Source organism: Podarcis cretensis (genome assembly GCF_951804945.1).
Source record: "Podarcis cretensis genome assembly, chromosome: 14".
Classification (NCBI taxonomy): Eukaryota; Metazoa; Chordata; class Lepidosauria; order Squamata; family Lacertidae; genus Podarcis; species Podarcis cretensis.
Window position 1 is genome coordinate 54,668,396 of NC_137183.1, and position 15,965 is coordinate 54,684,360.

Genomic DNA, 15,965 nt, shown 5'->3' on the forward strand with positions numbered 1-15,965 from the left:
ATTCCAGGCAAATTCTCCAGGATTGGCAATCATCCTGCCCTACCTACAGGTTGCCTCCCCTCTCTGCCGAGGGTCTGGGGTCATGGATAGCGACTTTATTTTAGGTGGGGCTTTTTCCGGCGGGAGAAGCAGGAATGTGTTTTGCTACTGAAGGTTTCGCTTGTGCATGATAATTTAGATTGTGTCATATTGCGCTTTTAATATTTCATGATGGAAACCATCTTGAGAGAGCGTGCTCTTAAAGGCAGCCTATAAATCTTTTCCAGACAAATAACAACAAAAAGAAATAAAAACAAATATTTTCCTCTGCTCCAACAGGGGCTCTGATGACATCCTTCTGACACCCCACTCTTCCCAATTCCCTATCCTTTCTCCAAGCCCCACAGCACCCCCCACTTCCTAGACCTCCCTGCTTGTCCACATCCAGTCCCAGCCAGCCAGCCAGCCAGCCCCCCACCCCACCCCCAGGTCTCCAGCCATTTACAACAGAAAACCTCGCCGTCCACGCTGGCTGCCCCCCTTTCGGCTGATGCGGAATGAAGCGCAAGTCCCAATAATGAGATCAGGTTGTTAAATTGAACCGGGCACGCTATTTGGACTGCTGATCCCGCTCGCCCTCTCAGCGCTCCTGCCTTCCCTTCTCTGCAGAATGCACACGTATGACTTGCCACGAGTCGACACTCACACGGCCAGCGTTTGGCATGTCAGAGCCGCCGCCCCCCCCCCGCAGCTTCTCCTGCGTCAGCTGCTTCTTAAAGGCATGCCTGCTGCGGTTGCTAATTGTTCATGGGTGTAACTAGCTTGCACGCTCTCTTTCTCCCACAAACACCCTGCCCTTGAAAAGACAAGTCTCTGCAGTGCTTCTGCTGAATAAAACAGGTACCTGGGGGCGGGGGGTGGGGGGGGCAGGGGGTCCTAAAGGACACTTGCTGCAACACAAACGTTTCTTTTAACGCCGCCCTCCAGCTCCCAGCAGTTTGGCAGGAGGGGCGGGGAGAGGGCCGCCTCTGCAAACACTTGTGCTCAACGCACCGTGCAGCAAGTGCCGTTATCGCAAGTCATTGGGATTCTTTGCTTGGCGTGACTTCTGCAGTGGAGAACGAGCGGCGGCGACAGGGGCTGCTGATGCTGGTGGAGAAAAATACATACCCTGCAGAATTAGCGGGTGGGGGGGGCGGAGAGGCGTTCTGGAGTTTTTAACACGAAGCCACAGCTCCATCTAGGGGGAAATTAATGGAGAGCCCCTCAAGCCTCTAGTAGGAAGGTGTGCAGGGCTGCGCTCTCAGGCTCGCTTCGTGGCTGCGTCTGCAGGAGGTTCCCTGCAGAGCCAGGGCCTCTGTCCAAGGAGGTAAAAGCGTTTATCCAGGAGAGTGGGACCCAAGGTGTAGCAGAGCCCCAGTGAACCATTCTGCACCTGGTTATCGGCCACTTGCAACCAAGTGAAGATGCCTGGGGATCTGTGGGTCTTGCCTGTTTTCACAATATAACAACGCATCCTGTAGAATTCTATCCGCTCTATTGTATCTGCACAATCAGAATGAAATTCAAGAACCAGAAATTGCATTGGAAAATGCTACTTTCGAGCCATCCGGCCCCAAAATTGCAGCTAGGCATTCCATTGTGGCCACTGTAACCCTGGTTTAAGGAGGGTTTGGCACCTAGCTTATATATCCGAGTTTCTAACACTGCTCACAACAACGGGATGCAGAAGCAAGGTCAGGAAACTGTCCAGGGTCTGTATCACAGGGAGTTCTGCAAGGAGAAGGAGCCGGAGGCCGGTGCTATTTCCAGCAACTAAAAGGCTCAAGAGCCCTCTATGCCACACCCTAAGCCCAGCTGCTGGTAGGAAAGGAATTCCAGGGATCGCTTACTCGGGAGTAGATCCCTTACGCACAAGCAGCGCAAGGACTCTGGGTCTCTGGACATTTGCCATGCCTTTGCTCTTTGGCCTGGGCCCTCTTGGAGCCAGCAGGGTTATTGAGGAGCGGAGGCTCCACCTTCTCCTCTGACAGCTCCAAGGGTCTTCAGAAGGTCTCATGCCAGAGGACCCTCAGCCCAGGTTCTGGAAGACAACCACCTGCATCTCAAGGTCCTTGAGGACCTGTGGGGTCTCTCTTCCGAGGACTCAGTCAGGGCACCAAGTCAGCAGGAGTCCTTACAGCTCAGACCATAAGGCCTTCCTCCTCCAGTATCCTGATTCCCACATCATGCACTACAGAAAACTGACCCACGCAAAAACCAACAAATGAAATTAATTCCTAAAACAACTACCTAGAGCAGCACTGACATAACAAAGACTCAGCCAAACACCTTCCTTGTTCTATCCAGTTGCCTAACAGCACAGTGCCAAAGCCTGGCAGATCTCACGAAGAAGGGCGTTGGCCAAGGGGGAGGCCACCGCAGAAAAGGCCCCGCCCCTGGGAGCTGCCAGTTGTGTCTCATGGTGATGATCAGAATACAGAAGAAGGAACCTTTGGAAGGGGGCGAGTGAGCCGTTTCCCTCTCTTTAGGGCTTTGCCCCCTGAATATTTCTGACGCTTCGGCAAACCTGAGGGTTCCCCGAAGGCTGCGGATACCTGCCTCTTGTGAATAGGTGGTGCCATTTTGGAAACACAAGCAAGGGAGAATTGGTGTTGTAATTAGTACTGATGATGAAAAGGAGGATGTCAGCAAAGCCTCAGAAGACCAAACACACACAAGGGCAGCTAGCATCACCATCACACCCTGTCCGTGAGCTCCCTAGAGGAGGGCTTTCCAAACTGTGTGTGACGACACGTTAGTGTGTCGGCTGCAGTGTGTAGGTGTGTCGCACAAATTCTCCCCGTGCTCCGCAGGCTGGAAAGGCGTTCATTTAACCTTCGGTTTGCTAGTAAAACTGAATTACTGTGTCGCGAAATGATGCATGTCTAAAAAGTGTGTCACCAACACTGAAAGTTTTGAAAGCTCATCGAGAGATCTGGGTGGCTGCATTTGGGAGACAGAATACAGGGCAAGTGGATCGGTTTGATCTAGCAGGGCTCTCTCTCCCTCTTTGAGAACAGAATGGCAAAAAGTGAAGGGGAATAAAGTAAGGCCAACAGGGAAATTGTTGTGTTGTTTGTATTGGTGCTGTAAATAATAAAAATTTAAAAAAAGAAGAAGTCTGTATGAAATGGAAGAAAACAGCTGCAATCTGGTTGCTGGGCAGTATAAGCCAACACAGGAAAAAGGATATTAAAGTTTAGATCAGCTCTGCTATGAGCTATAGGACAGGCAAAGAACGATAAGACTGGAGAAAGAATTTCTGGTTCTTACAGGGAGAGAGAAAAAATCCCCATAGATGAATTCAATTATGACACAGGAGAAGGTTCTGTTGAAAAGAAACCCCTGACACCACGGGGAGTTTAACAGCCCACGTCTTGGCTGGCTTCCCAAAAGCCGCACTGCCAAAAGCAGAATGGTTGTGAAGGCAGCAGCTCTACAGAGAAAAGTCTCCTCTGAAGCTGATTTAAGACACCCCACAGTTCTTTCTGGGTGTAATAGAAAAGTTCCAAAGTTGTGCAGCACTTTTCCTGACGGTTCAAAGCGCTGTGAATTCAAGGCTGAAGCTATTCTTCAACGGCAGGGATGGGGAATCTGTGGCCCTCCAGGTGTTACCAAGGCTACATATGCGGTTAGGCAATTCCAGGTGTTGTTGGAGAATCACTAGGGATGACTGGCGATGCTGGGGGGGGCTGGAGTATGTCAACATCTGGAGCTGCACCTCAACCTACAACAACTCTGCATGTGAATTTGGCAAGGTAAGGCTGAAAAAGTGGCCAAGACCGGCCACGGGAGACACTTGCTGAGCAGCTATTGCATCGTCTGCTTTTCATGTTACAAGATTGTGGGTTTGGGAAAGCCAAAAGACTACCAACTACATGAATGATCTCACCACCCCAATATTGCCGCCACTGTGGAGCTGAGCCTCTCACCCTCTAGCCACTGACAGAATTCACAGCAGAGGAAAAGCCTTCTTGGTCCCCAGCTCTGGCTGCCGTCTTCGACACACTTACCTTGGAGTAAGTCGTACTGAACTCAATAGGGCTTACAGTACTTCAAAGAAGTTGGGTATGGGGTGGTCAGTCTACTAGCTATGCTACAGGAGTTATTGCGGCCCCAAGAATTGCAGCCTACAATGACAGCTTGCTAGGGCGGCAACTTTTCAACAGTGAATCTGTGAATAGATTAAAATGCCACTTTCAGTTACCTGGGAAAGTTTTTAAATAAAACCAAGCACTTGCAAAAACAGAAGGTGAGCACAATCTTGGAAGAGAATGGGGACAGTTTCTCCTGTACAACATGCCTGCATCATCCAAGCCAGTTCTGATTTAAGGGGCAACAGCACAGTCTTCTGCATGCCTACTGAGAAGTGGGTCCCACATAATTCGACCGTGTGGCCTTCATGGCCTATTTTCCCCTATAAAAATACTGTGGATTTTATATGCAAAACTTTGCGAATGCTTTTAATCAGTCAATTAAATGATGAAACTCACTCAACTAAGATATATTTTAAATCAAGCCATAGCCCTATTCCCTCTGTCAAGGCTGCAAACTTCACCTTCTTCTCATAGCCGACGCCGTTTCTATCCTGCCACTGGGATGAGCAGGGATTAAATCCAAAGTGTTGCGATATGTACTGGGGAAATATGGTGGTTTCCTTATAAAACTATAAAGAGGGGAGGGTGAAGCGAGCAAAAAAGCACACGAGTTTGACTAACATACATGTAAATGCATTCAGAACTCAGCTATTGAAGGATCAAGAATATAGATCAGGAAACTGAGAAGAGCTACAAGATGTCAACTCTCCCTGACGTAGGAAGCCCAGCACTGTTATTATTTCCTGTGCTGGTACCTGAGCCTTAAGCTGATGCTATACACCCAGGCACATTTTCAAATTTCTCTCTTTGTCATCAGGGCTGGAAAGTTGTCACTTCAAAGAAAAACCAAGTAAAATTCAGACATTTCCAGCTATAATGATGTGCATGCATAGCTATACTGGAAAATAACACAGAAAAATGCTTGAGTTAATCTCCTAACCACTTAGCCGAGACATCGGCCTGGCCCAAATCAGAGCCCATTCCACAACCCCCAGGAGCTCTGGTCAGGATGAGGCCGATCTGGAGGAAGGCAGCTTGGGAGAGGCTGCAAGTGATGGTCAACTAGCAGCCTGAGGGCGGAAGCAGGTCCACAACACGGTTCTGCTCACCCGCTGAAAAAACTATTTAAGATTTCGTTTATCAAAAAGCCAGAGGCTCTTCTGTTAGGCCCAATATCTAATGACATACCCAGAGATAAGAAAAAATTATTCTTTTATGCAACAGCAGCGGCCAGAATATTGATCGCAAAGAATTGGAAGGGGGAGAAAAGACCATCATTATTAGAATGGCAAAGCAAGCCCTGTGAGTTTGTGGAAATGGCAAAATTGACGGCAATCATTAGAGGCCATTCAAATCAGAGAATAATTAAAGAGTGGGATGGAGAGAAGGAATACATGAAAAAATATGGTTCCGGAACTGGAATATTAATAGATAATGTGTAAAATGTGCAGGGGTAAGCAAGCAAATAATAAAAGAATGAATTGAATAATTATTAAACTACAACAACACAACAAGATGGAAGAAGTTAAAAAAATATTGAGATCACACATGGGTGAAGGGGAGTGGGGGGTATAGTGGAACTTATAAAAATTTCTAATATACTGTGGTACCTCGGGTTAAGTACTTAATTTGTTCCGGAGGTCCGTTCTTAACCTGAAACTGTTCTTAACCTGAAGCACCACTTTAGCTAATGGGGCCTCCTGCTGCCGCTGCGCCGCCGGAGCACGATTTCTGTTCTCATCCTGAAGCAAAGTTCTTAACCTGAGGTACTATTTCTGGGTTAGCGGAGTCTGCAACCTGAAGCGTATGTAACCTGAGGTACCACCGTAGTATTTCTAATTGCGTTGCATTTATATATAGCAAAGGGAAGTCTATAGCAATTAGATATATTTTAATCTAGTCAACTATGTAATTGGCTTATGTTACAAAACGAATATGGATTTTGAATTTGATGTTTGTAATTCTTTTTCAGTTTTGGAATAAAGTTTAAAAATAAAACAAAAAAACACTCTTCTGCTCACGCTCCTGCAAACTTGCGGGAGGTTCTCAGTTGCCCTGCCAAGCTTGGAAGACAGGGGAGCCCTTGATGGCAGACGTGTCACAGCACATAACTCTTGGCACCTTTTGTGAGCAGCTCGGGCAAAGGCAATGAGGTTGCACTTATGCCGTCACTCAGTGCACTTCCAGCCTCACATGTCTTTACTTTGCATTCTGAGCCAAGGAGGGAGAGCCTGGAGTTCCCTGTTTAAGCCTCAAAAACATAGGACTGCCCAGAGTAACGGTATGGTCTGAACGTATCACCTGCCTGAACTCACCTCTTTATCAAGGACTGCTGCAAGGTTTTGCAAACTGTGAGAGACTCCCCCGTAAACATGTGGCACATGATGACCTCGAGGCAAGCGGTCATGAAGGCCATCACGGCGTCCGGCTGCAGAGATCCGCTCCGGGAGATGATGCAGAGGCGCTGGAGGGACGAGCAGTGGCTCAGGGCCTGGAAGAACTGGGCGTTGGCGTTGAAGTAGGGCTGCTCAAGCCTGCGGAGGCAAAACAAGGGTCAGCCAAATGACACGCCTTGGAGGGACAACTCTTGCAAGGGGGGGGGGCTCTACACCTGAAGGCAGCCCTGTTTAGGGGAAGTTTTTAATGTTTGATGCATTACTGTATTTTAATATTTTGTTGGAAGCTGCCCAGAGTGGCTGAGGAGGCCCAGCCAGATGGGCAGGGTATAAATAATAAATTATTATTATTATTATTATTGACATTTTGTTGTGCTTTTAATATTCCATTGGGAGCCACCCAGAGCGGCTGGGGAAACCCAGCCAGATGGGTGAGGTATAAATTATTATATTATTATTATTATTCCAGGAGGGGAAGGGTTTGCAAAGCCAGAGGGGACGAGGAAAGAACACCCCTGCTTTTAGCAGAGTGGAGCTCAGCGCAGAGCTTTTGGGAAGGCAGAATCCATTTGATTTTAGTTGAAACCTCTGATGTAACCTCTATGAAGGAACTAGCTGGAGAGTTAACTCATCGGTGGGTTTTAAAGGAGAAAGACAATTCCCCAACAAAAAGCTCCAGTTAAGAGGCTGGGCGTATTGTAAACGGGGCTGCATCTGCTCCTGCCTCACTCCTCTCCCTTTTGTGACTCTTGGACAGGTGAAACCTGTGGCAACGCTCTGACTTCTGAGCTTTTATCTATTTACAGGGCAACCTGAGATGGTCTCATCATTGCCATAGCTTGTAAACTGCTGTTTTCCCAGTTGCCTGGAGTGAGTGGGATCAGCTCCAGGAATCCAAAGGAGGAAAACACTATTGAAAATGATCTGCTGGCAGGGTGTGGGGTGGGGGTGGGGGGGTGTCTTCCTCCACCCTCCTCTCAGGACATCTCTCTGCCACAGGGATAAGAATTCACTTATTTGATACTCAGCATAGTGTCTCAGGTGTCAAACGCTGATCTTCCGTTTTCTCCACTGAGATCCAAAGTAAGGAAACCCGCTTTGAGGTTTCCTACAAACAAGCGGCAAACAAGTTTTATGAAAGACAGTGGTACCTCGCAAGACGAATGCCTCGTAAGACGAAAAGCTCGCAAGACGAAAGAGTTTTTCATTTTTTGAGTTGCTTCGCAAGACGGATTTCCCTATGGGCTTGCTTCGCAAGACAATAACGTCTTGCAAGTTTGCTTCCTTTTTCTTGAAACCGTGCATTCAGGGGGTGCAGTTGCGACTTGACTTCGAGGAGCAACTCATAGCACGCGGTGTGGTAGCCTTTTTTGAGGTTTTTGAAGACTTTGGTGATTTTTGAAGCTTTTCCAAAATCCGTGCTTCGCAAGACGAAAAAAATCGCAAGACGAAAAAGCTCGCAGAACGAATTAATTTCGTCTTGCGAGGTACCACTGTAAATCAAATAAATAAAAGGGAAGCAAAGGAAGGACTCCTCGTGTGATAAGTACCATGGAAATGTAGGGGAGGGGCAAATAAACAGTTTTCGCTGTTGCTCCGTGATCAAAGCAACATGTGAGCAAGCAAAGCTCAGCTGGTTAGAACATAGTGCTGATAACAGCAAGGTGACAGATTCAATCCCTATATGGGACAGCTGCATATTCCTGCACCTCAGGGGGTTAGACTAGAAGATCTTCAGGGTCCCCTTCCAACTCAACCATTCCATGACATTAAGTTACTCACAACAGTAAATGGTCAGAAAATATTTTTGCAGTACAGCATCCCGTCCACCAGGTGACACTGTTGCCATATTATTGTCATCAGAATATGCTTTTTTGTTTTCAAGCCCTGACAATATCACTGTTTAAATGTTCAGAGTTAGAAACGGGTTGAGAATCAGGGTGAATCACAGACAGACACCACCCCCAGGGAGTTGCTTTGAAACTATCCTCTTTTGTATCAAAATATTTTTTTTCTGTTTAGAACACTGAGTCCATTGGCTCTGTGGTGTATTAATCAGCGAAGGCCAACTATTATCAATGGGCCTGGGAGTTCATTCGGTTTTTCTTTCTGTTTCATTAGGTTGGGGGGGAAAGCAGGGGGAGGGGAATAAAACAAGGAATGGCCTTTGCTACAAACAATGCAGGGATGCTTTGATCATTAAACTCCTTTCCATGTCTCCGGAAGGCACCCACCTTGCAATTTGGGTGATAAGCAAACTCACCAGCATTTTAATCAGTTGGTCAACCAACTACAAATTCATCAATGAGCTGACAGCCTTTTATGTTAACTGTAAATTGAATAGTGAACGTCCATTGCTTCCTTCTCTAGCCTTCCCCCTTGATATTGCAAACACACGAAGCGGCTTTCTACTTATACCAAGTGAGCCTGTTGGCCTCTTCCCTCCTCCAGATGTTCACAGGCTGCATATCCCATCGCAATGTCCAACGACTAGCTGTGTTGAGTTGGGCAACAACATCTGGAGGGCCACTGCATCCTTCACCCATGATCTAGCGCAGCAATGTCCAACCGATCGACCGCGATCAACAGGTAGATCGCGAGGGTTCTCCATGTCGATCGTGGGAGTTAAAGAAGAGCTCGCCCGGTTCTTCATGAGCAGGGGTAGGCAACCTAAGGCCCGGGGGCTGGATGTGGACCAAACGCCTTTTCAATCTGGCCGGCGGACGGTCCGGGAATCAGCATGTTTTTACTTGAGTAGAATGTGTCCTTTTATTTAAAATGCATCTCTAGGTTATTTGTGGGGCATAGAAATTCATTCGTGTGTTTTTTCAAAATATAGTCTGGCCCAGCACATGGTCTGAGGAACAGTGAACTGGCCCATGGCTGAAAAAGGTTGCTGACCCCTGTTCATGAGCGATCGCTACCCACCCCAATCGCTGCTGCTGCCGGCGTCTGAGTGGGGGAAAGAGGGAGGGCTACGGACTGGTGAGCGAATTAATGCAACCCTTCCCAAAAAAAGCTCAACAACTATGGGCAATGACAATGGGTAGATCACTGCCAGTTTTATTACACTGGGAGTAGATCGTAGTCTCTATAGAGTTGGATATGATATGCCTGATCTAGCGCATACCAATCTAGCCCAAACGAACGACTCTGCCTGGCCGCGATTTCCTAGGGCGTCAGGCAAAGGTAATCTCCAGGACTAATGACCAAGAGCCTTTAGAGTCAATGTACCAGGGAGGGAACCTGCAGCTTCTACCCGAGTCCAGTGCTATAAATTCCCCAGGTGCCAGGCATGTTTTGTGTCCAACTGCAACCACACGGAGGTCTCCAGCTTTCTTAAGCAGGTAAGCAGAAGGGCTTATTCACTGCCTTTGAAGCCCACCTTTATCTCCAAGTAGTACACAGTTCACCCCACTCATCAGTTAATCCTTACGACGACCCAGTGAGGTAGGCTAAAAGGCTGTGACTGACTCCAAAGTCACCCAGTTAGCTTCCTGACCGAGTTGGGATTTGAAACCTGATCTCCCAGGTCCTAGTCCAACACTCTACACCACGCTGGCTTCCTAGAATACTTCTGCTGTATAAATTAAGTAGGTAAATACATACATTTGGCTTTATTGCTGTTAAATAAATCATGACATGGTGTAATATGTCATGTGTTGTTGTTCCTCTGAGGTTGTATTTACCAAATTTTAAGACCTGCTAAGGAACAGAGAAGGTCCGTATAGTTCAAGCCATGGGTTTCCCAGTAGTAATGTATGGAAGTGAGAGCTGGACCATAAAGAAGGCTGATTGCTAAAGAGTTGATGCTTTTGAACTATGGTGCTGGAGGAGACTCTTGAGAGTCCCATGGACTGCAACAAGAGAAGATCAAACCTCTCCATTCTGAAGGAAATCAGCCCCGAGTGCTCACTGGAAGGACAGATCCTGAAGCTGAGGCTCCAAGATTTTGGCCACCTCATGAGAAGAGAAGACTCCCTGGAAAAGACCCTGATGTTGGGAAAGATGGAGGGCACAAGGAGAAGGGGACGACGGAGGACGAGATGGTTGGACAGTGTTCTCGAAGCTACCAATATGAGTTTGACCAAACTGTGGCAGGCAGTGGAAGACAGGAGTGCCTGGCGTGCTCTGGTCCAGGGGGTCACGAAGAGTCGGACGCAACTCAACAACAACAACCTGTGTGGCTTGCCTGACTGCCTGCCTGCTACTAGCTACGTACAGATTATTCATTAGCTACCTCTCCCAGTGCCTCACTTTCTTAAAACAATGTCCCACATCAAAAGGGGCCAAGTATTATCACTTCCTTCCAACAGAGGCAGTGGAAGACAGAAGTGCCTGGCATGCTCTGGTCCAGGGGGGTCACGAAGAGTCGGACACGACTAAACGACTAAACAACAACAACAACAAAGGAACAGAGGATTGTTACGATGCCTGATATGTAAAACCACAGAATTCAAAGGCTTTCTTTTTCCCATGACTGTGTATCTGAGTTTCTAACGCTGCCTGAGTCGTAGGCCCTCTGCCTCTTTAGGAATTCCGCCTAGCTAAAAACCAAAATGACCCAGCACACAACCTCATTTGCCAGGAAGAAAAGAAACCCCAGGTGCCAGAGATCTCTCCCTGCAGCGATGGGATGGGAAGGCAACAGTGCTGGGCTAATTCAGGAGCTGGCCCACCTCTGCTTCACCTGAGGCCCTCACCTGAGATCTCGCAAACACCTGCAGTGCTTCAACGTGTCCACGAGGGCTGGCATGTACATCACTTTGCCCATCATGCCCAGGTTGGCCAGGGAAAGAGTCCGCAGGTGCTGGCACTGGGCCCCAATGTGAACGAGCCCAGAGCCTGTGAGGATATTGGGCAGCTGGGCCAGCGTGAGGCTCTGCAGGAAGGCCAGCTGGCCAATGGCGGCCACTTCGGCATCCCCCACGTGCTGGGCCCGCCCACAGGGAGGCAGCGAGTTCCGAATGGCCGGCTCGTTCCGCGGCATGGCGGAGGAAAAGCTGGACCCAATCAGCTCCAGCTGCTGCAGAAAGGGAAGGCTTTCTAGCAGGGTCCAAAACACGGAGGGCTGGGGTCTGGAATTCCCCTGCTCCAAGCAGTTCCGCGGATACGTCTGCACCCCGATCCGGACTTTCTTCCCAAAACCCGGGGAGGTGGCGTTGGTCGCCGGCTGCACAGACGGCTTGTCGGTGGGCACAGGGCTCACGTCGGCGATGGAACAGACAGGCAAGGCCAGCGAGAGGAGGCACTTCAGGTGAGCAAGGAGCTGGCACAGGTGCCTGCCCAAGTCTTCGGAGCTGTGGTGGTGGGCGCACGACAAGTTCAGGTGCCTCAGGTGGCAGCAGGAGGCGACGAGGGTCTCAGCGATGCTGCTGTCAATTTCGTCTTCCGCTTTCCGCAGCGTGGAGTCGGGAGACAGGCAGTGGACGCAGCCGCTCAGGTTCAGACTGACTAAGCTGCGGAGGTCTTTGCTGCCATTGAGGACCCTCTGGACCAGCTGGCTGCCGGACAAGCTGCAGCGGCTGAAGCTGAAGTAGACAGGGTTGCTGAACTTCAAGTGCTGGAGGAGGCTGGAGCCATTCATCCAAGACCCGGGCAGCTGCAAGGCATCCAGCGTCACGTTCCGGGCCATGGAGTCCAAGAGGTTTTTCACAGCGCAGCTCTGGGGGAAGCCGCCGGGGGCAGAAATGAGGAAGGCGTGGAGTTTCTCGGGTGTGCGGTCGCTCAGCACCGCCAAGTACAGCCTCACCACCTCCTGGTTGACCGGCCCGGGCGCCAGCCTAGCGTAGAAGACCCGAAGGTTCTGGTAGTGAGGCACGTTGCTCTCGCCAACCATGAGCTGGCCAGAGATAATCAAGCCCTCCCGCGACCGATCCAGGATCTCAAAGTACAGGAGCAGCTTCTCGAGGCTGGTGCAGCAAGGAACCACCCCGTAGGAGGGCGTGTACAGGGTCTGCTTGAGCTCCAGCACGTGACTCAGCGTGGCTTTGCACTCGCTGCTCAACTGGGAGGCGTCAAAGCCCGGGTTCACGTCGATGGCCAGGGAGCGCAGGTGCTGCAGGGCAGACAGCATCTTGGAGAGGCGGAGGGAGGTGAGGTTGCAGCCGGACAGGTTCAGCTTCACCAGGTTCCTGCAGCGGGTCACCTGGTCGATGGTGGAGCCGGGCAGCCAATAGCAGCCGCTCATGTTCAGCTCCTGAATCTCCTTGCCAATCTCCCGCATGAGCTGCTTCACCTTGTCCTTGTCCACCTGTGTGCAACAGGCAGAAACAAAAATATACGTTAGCGATCTGTAAAAGGAGCCAGCACCACTTTCGATGTGAAGGAAGAGACACTCCAGAGACCTCTTTCTTTACAGGGCTCTCTTTGAAAGCAGCTGAGGGTTAGGGTTAGCTTCCAGTGTTTTCAGCATGGAAGGCCAGATCACCCTGCACTGTGTTCAGAGAGCTAGGCTAACCTTCAGACTGAAGAAACAGCCAGAGGGAAAGAAAGGTTGGGAGAGAGACTGATGGTGAAGTTAAGGGCAGTCCTGAAAAGTGTCAGACTGAGCCTGTTCTCTCACTCTCTCTGCTAGAGAGAGCCATATAGCAAACCCCCTACCCTGTTTGAGGCCAGAATAAAGACAAGTGAAAGCATTTTCTTACACTAAACCCAGGAAGCACCTTCTCCATGGTGCCTTTTCACTTAAAATACTAATCACCTTCTCCACCCTGATGTACACTAGGGACTGAATCCCTTCACTGAAACCCAGTATCCCTGAGAACAAGTATCCCTCCCACCTCCATCCACATCCTGCGATTCCCTCAAGGCTCTTCCTCACCTGATAGTCCTTATGCAGGGTCACAGCGTGGGTAAGGCTTTTGTCGAGACTAAGAATAGAAAGCTTCCGGCAGACTCTTCGGACATTCAGGACAAGGTCTGAAACCGGAGTGTAACTCAGGATGTGCAAAAGGATCTCATCCGAGAACTCCATTAAGTTCATAGCGTTGCTCTCCTCTCCACTCTCATCGCTCGTCACTTCCTGAAGAGAGAGACACAGAGAGAAAGCAAAAGAGCTCAGGACACAGAAATCAGATTCCTTTGGGGACGAGAATGTGTCTGAAGGAGAGCATATGGAATGACGGGTTTTCTGGTGAAGAAACCTGCAAGCCAGTTAAAAAAGAAAAGCAGGGATTTTGGAGAGAGCAGGAGAGTAAAGAACAAAATCGAGAAAAGAGCAATACAGGAATCAACTTGGAAATGCTGGAAACTTGTTCACACATGCATGTTTATAACCTGATGACTACAATGTGTGAACGTTATCTTTTAAGTTTTCTCTGCTGCAATATTTGGTGACTTACGGTTGAGTGGATAAATATGAATGAAAGGTCGTCAAGTTAACATCTTGTACATGTGAATGGAATACAACAGTTCCCAAGGGAGTGAAGATCACAGGCCCACTGTGAGCCAGCAGGCCTCGAGATGCCAAATGACACATAGGTATGCTTGAACCAGGCCTGAATTAGGGCCCTTGGGGATTGTGTCCTCCAGTTCCTCCCGGGTGCAAAACCACACCTGACTCAAGGCACTTAAAAACTGGTCTGTGAGAGAATGGTGGGCTATGAACCAAAAGTGGTGAGGGTCTGCTGTGTGGAGGGTGACAGTGGATAGAAGGAAAGGCCCCATAGGAAGGAGATGGATGGAGACCAGAAGCTGGGGAAGAGGGGGAAAGGCTCGAAATTGAAGTAGAGGGGTGAAGAAGAGTGGTGAGGAAGGAAGTTAGGGCAAGACCACAGCTGTGGATGAAGAGAAAGTAGAATGAAATATAAGTGGTGGGGGGAGGAGAGGTGGGAATTGGTCAACTACCACAAATTTGAGCAGGGGATGATGGATGGCTGTGCAGGCTGCACCTCTAGTTCCAAGATCTCAAGTTACAATGCTGGGAGAGACCGGGGAGGGGGGGCACAGCTGAGAGGGTGGTGCAGCTGCTCTGCATAGAAGAGGCCCCATTTTGAATGACCATTAGAATTGCCTCAGGAAGCAGAGCTGCAGAAGCCTCAGCCTTGGAACAGGGGTAGGGGAACATTTGTGGGGGACCCCCCCCCCCAAGATATTGCTGAATTGCAACTCTCCCACCCCTCCCATGCGCAGCTGGGGCTGATGGGAGTCCCAATAACATCTGGAGATCACCCACTCCTGCTGGAAAGTAGCTGCCTGTCAGAGCGAAACAGAGGTGCTCAGGCCCAGCTGCCCCCAACTTTCGACACCAGGTTAAGGCCCATGCAATTGTCTTGGGGGGGGGGGTATGAACTCTGCAGCCTTACCTTATAGCAGCTGCTGCCTGCACTTTGAGATTCAAGAGGCTGAAACCTCTGTCCTACCTGCTCTCACTTTAATTCATGGAAATGCTAATAAGTGATACAAATCAGACCCGAAAGGCAGCAAGGCAGGGAAAAGCCAGCAGTGACGAGCAGGCACCTCGGGGCGGGGGATCAGCCCAGCCTGGCACCACATCGGACGCCGGGGAGAGCTGCAAACGTGCTAATAAAGGTCAACCACCCGCATATAGAAGCTTCCCCTTTGGGATCCTGCGATGTTTTCTGGATTTTTATGAAACAGATGAAATACAGAAATAAGTGCAGCCTCTCCGGCTGGGGGGGGGCAGTTAGCAAGCGCCGAGGAGCCGAACCCTCCCCTTCCCTCCCTGCCAAGCAGCAGGCGGCACTGACTGGGCCGCTTCCCCCCCTGACACGCGACCGGGCCGCTTCAGACGTTCGCCCCCGGGAGGAGCTGCTGGGAGCGGTTGCCATGGACACGCGAGGGAGCCGGGGTTGCCATGGAGACCCAGGCCTGGCTGATGCTGCCGCGCCTCGTTCCGCGGGGTTACCTCTCCCGGGGAGGCCATGGTCGGCGGGCCTCGGCCTCCGAAAGCGCCTCCGCCTCCGCCTCTGCCCCGGCCGCCGGCCCTTCCTCACGCGCAGCCTCCCAGCCGGCGGAGACCAGGACGGAGCAGCTTCCGGCGCGCTCCTGACCTCACTTCCGCTCTCCGGCCGCCTCAGAGGCGCCATTTGGGGAGAGGCGGAAGAAAGCGGAAGCGCCATCTTGAGAAGGTCCGCCCCCCCCCTCAGAGCCGTCTCTTCTCCAGCTTCTCCGCCTCCGTCCGGCGCTGGCGCGGGAATAGAGTTTCTGCCTCTGTGTTCCTCGTGATGTCTCCGTCTATTTCTCTCTCTCTGCCTCCCTGTCTTTCGTGGGGGGACCATCGTGTCCCGGACGCCATCTTGGGAGTGGCATTGGCAGGCCAAAAAGAGCCGGCCCTCAGATTTCTTGATTTTAGGCTGCTATCCAAAACATGCCTGCTTTTATTTGCATTTATTTTTATTTGAGGGCATACTTGTCCCACCTTCCTCCCGAGGCGGCGTCCATAGCTCTCCCTCTCCCCGTTTGTCCTCACAACAACCCTGCGAGGTAG

At 50.2% G+C, this 15,965-nt stretch overlaps 1 protein-coding gene and 1 long non-coding RNA gene across 2 annotated transcripts in view; one reads left to right on the forward strand and one right to left on the reverse strand.

The window, feature by feature from the left end:
* FBXL18 (F-box and leucine rich repeat protein 18) overlaps positions 1-15,525 on the reverse strand; it is a 36,393-nt gene extending 20,868 nt beyond the window's left edge. Inside the window, exons 1-4 of the mRNA XM_079953796.1 lie at positions 15,384-15,525; positions 13,338-13,538; positions 11,218-12,767; positions 6,434-6,652 (exon numbers count right to left, since the gene is read on the reverse strand). Coding sequence (XP_079809922.1) covers positions 6,434-6,652; positions 11,218-12,767; positions 13,338-13,538; positions 15,384-15,401 — 1,988 coding nt within the window. The 5' untranslated portion in view covers positions 15,402-15,525. The remainder of the gene's footprint in view (positions 1-6,433; positions 6,653-11,217; positions 12,768-13,337; positions 13,539-15,383) is intronic.
* LOC307203369 lies at positions 2,152-5,640 on the forward strand. The gene is made up of 2 exons (XR_013833199.1): positions 2,152-2,630; positions 2,682-5,640. It is a non-coding gene; the product is annotated as an uncharacterized lncRNA (long non-coding RNA).
* Positions 15,526-15,965: the final 440 nt, after the last annotated feature.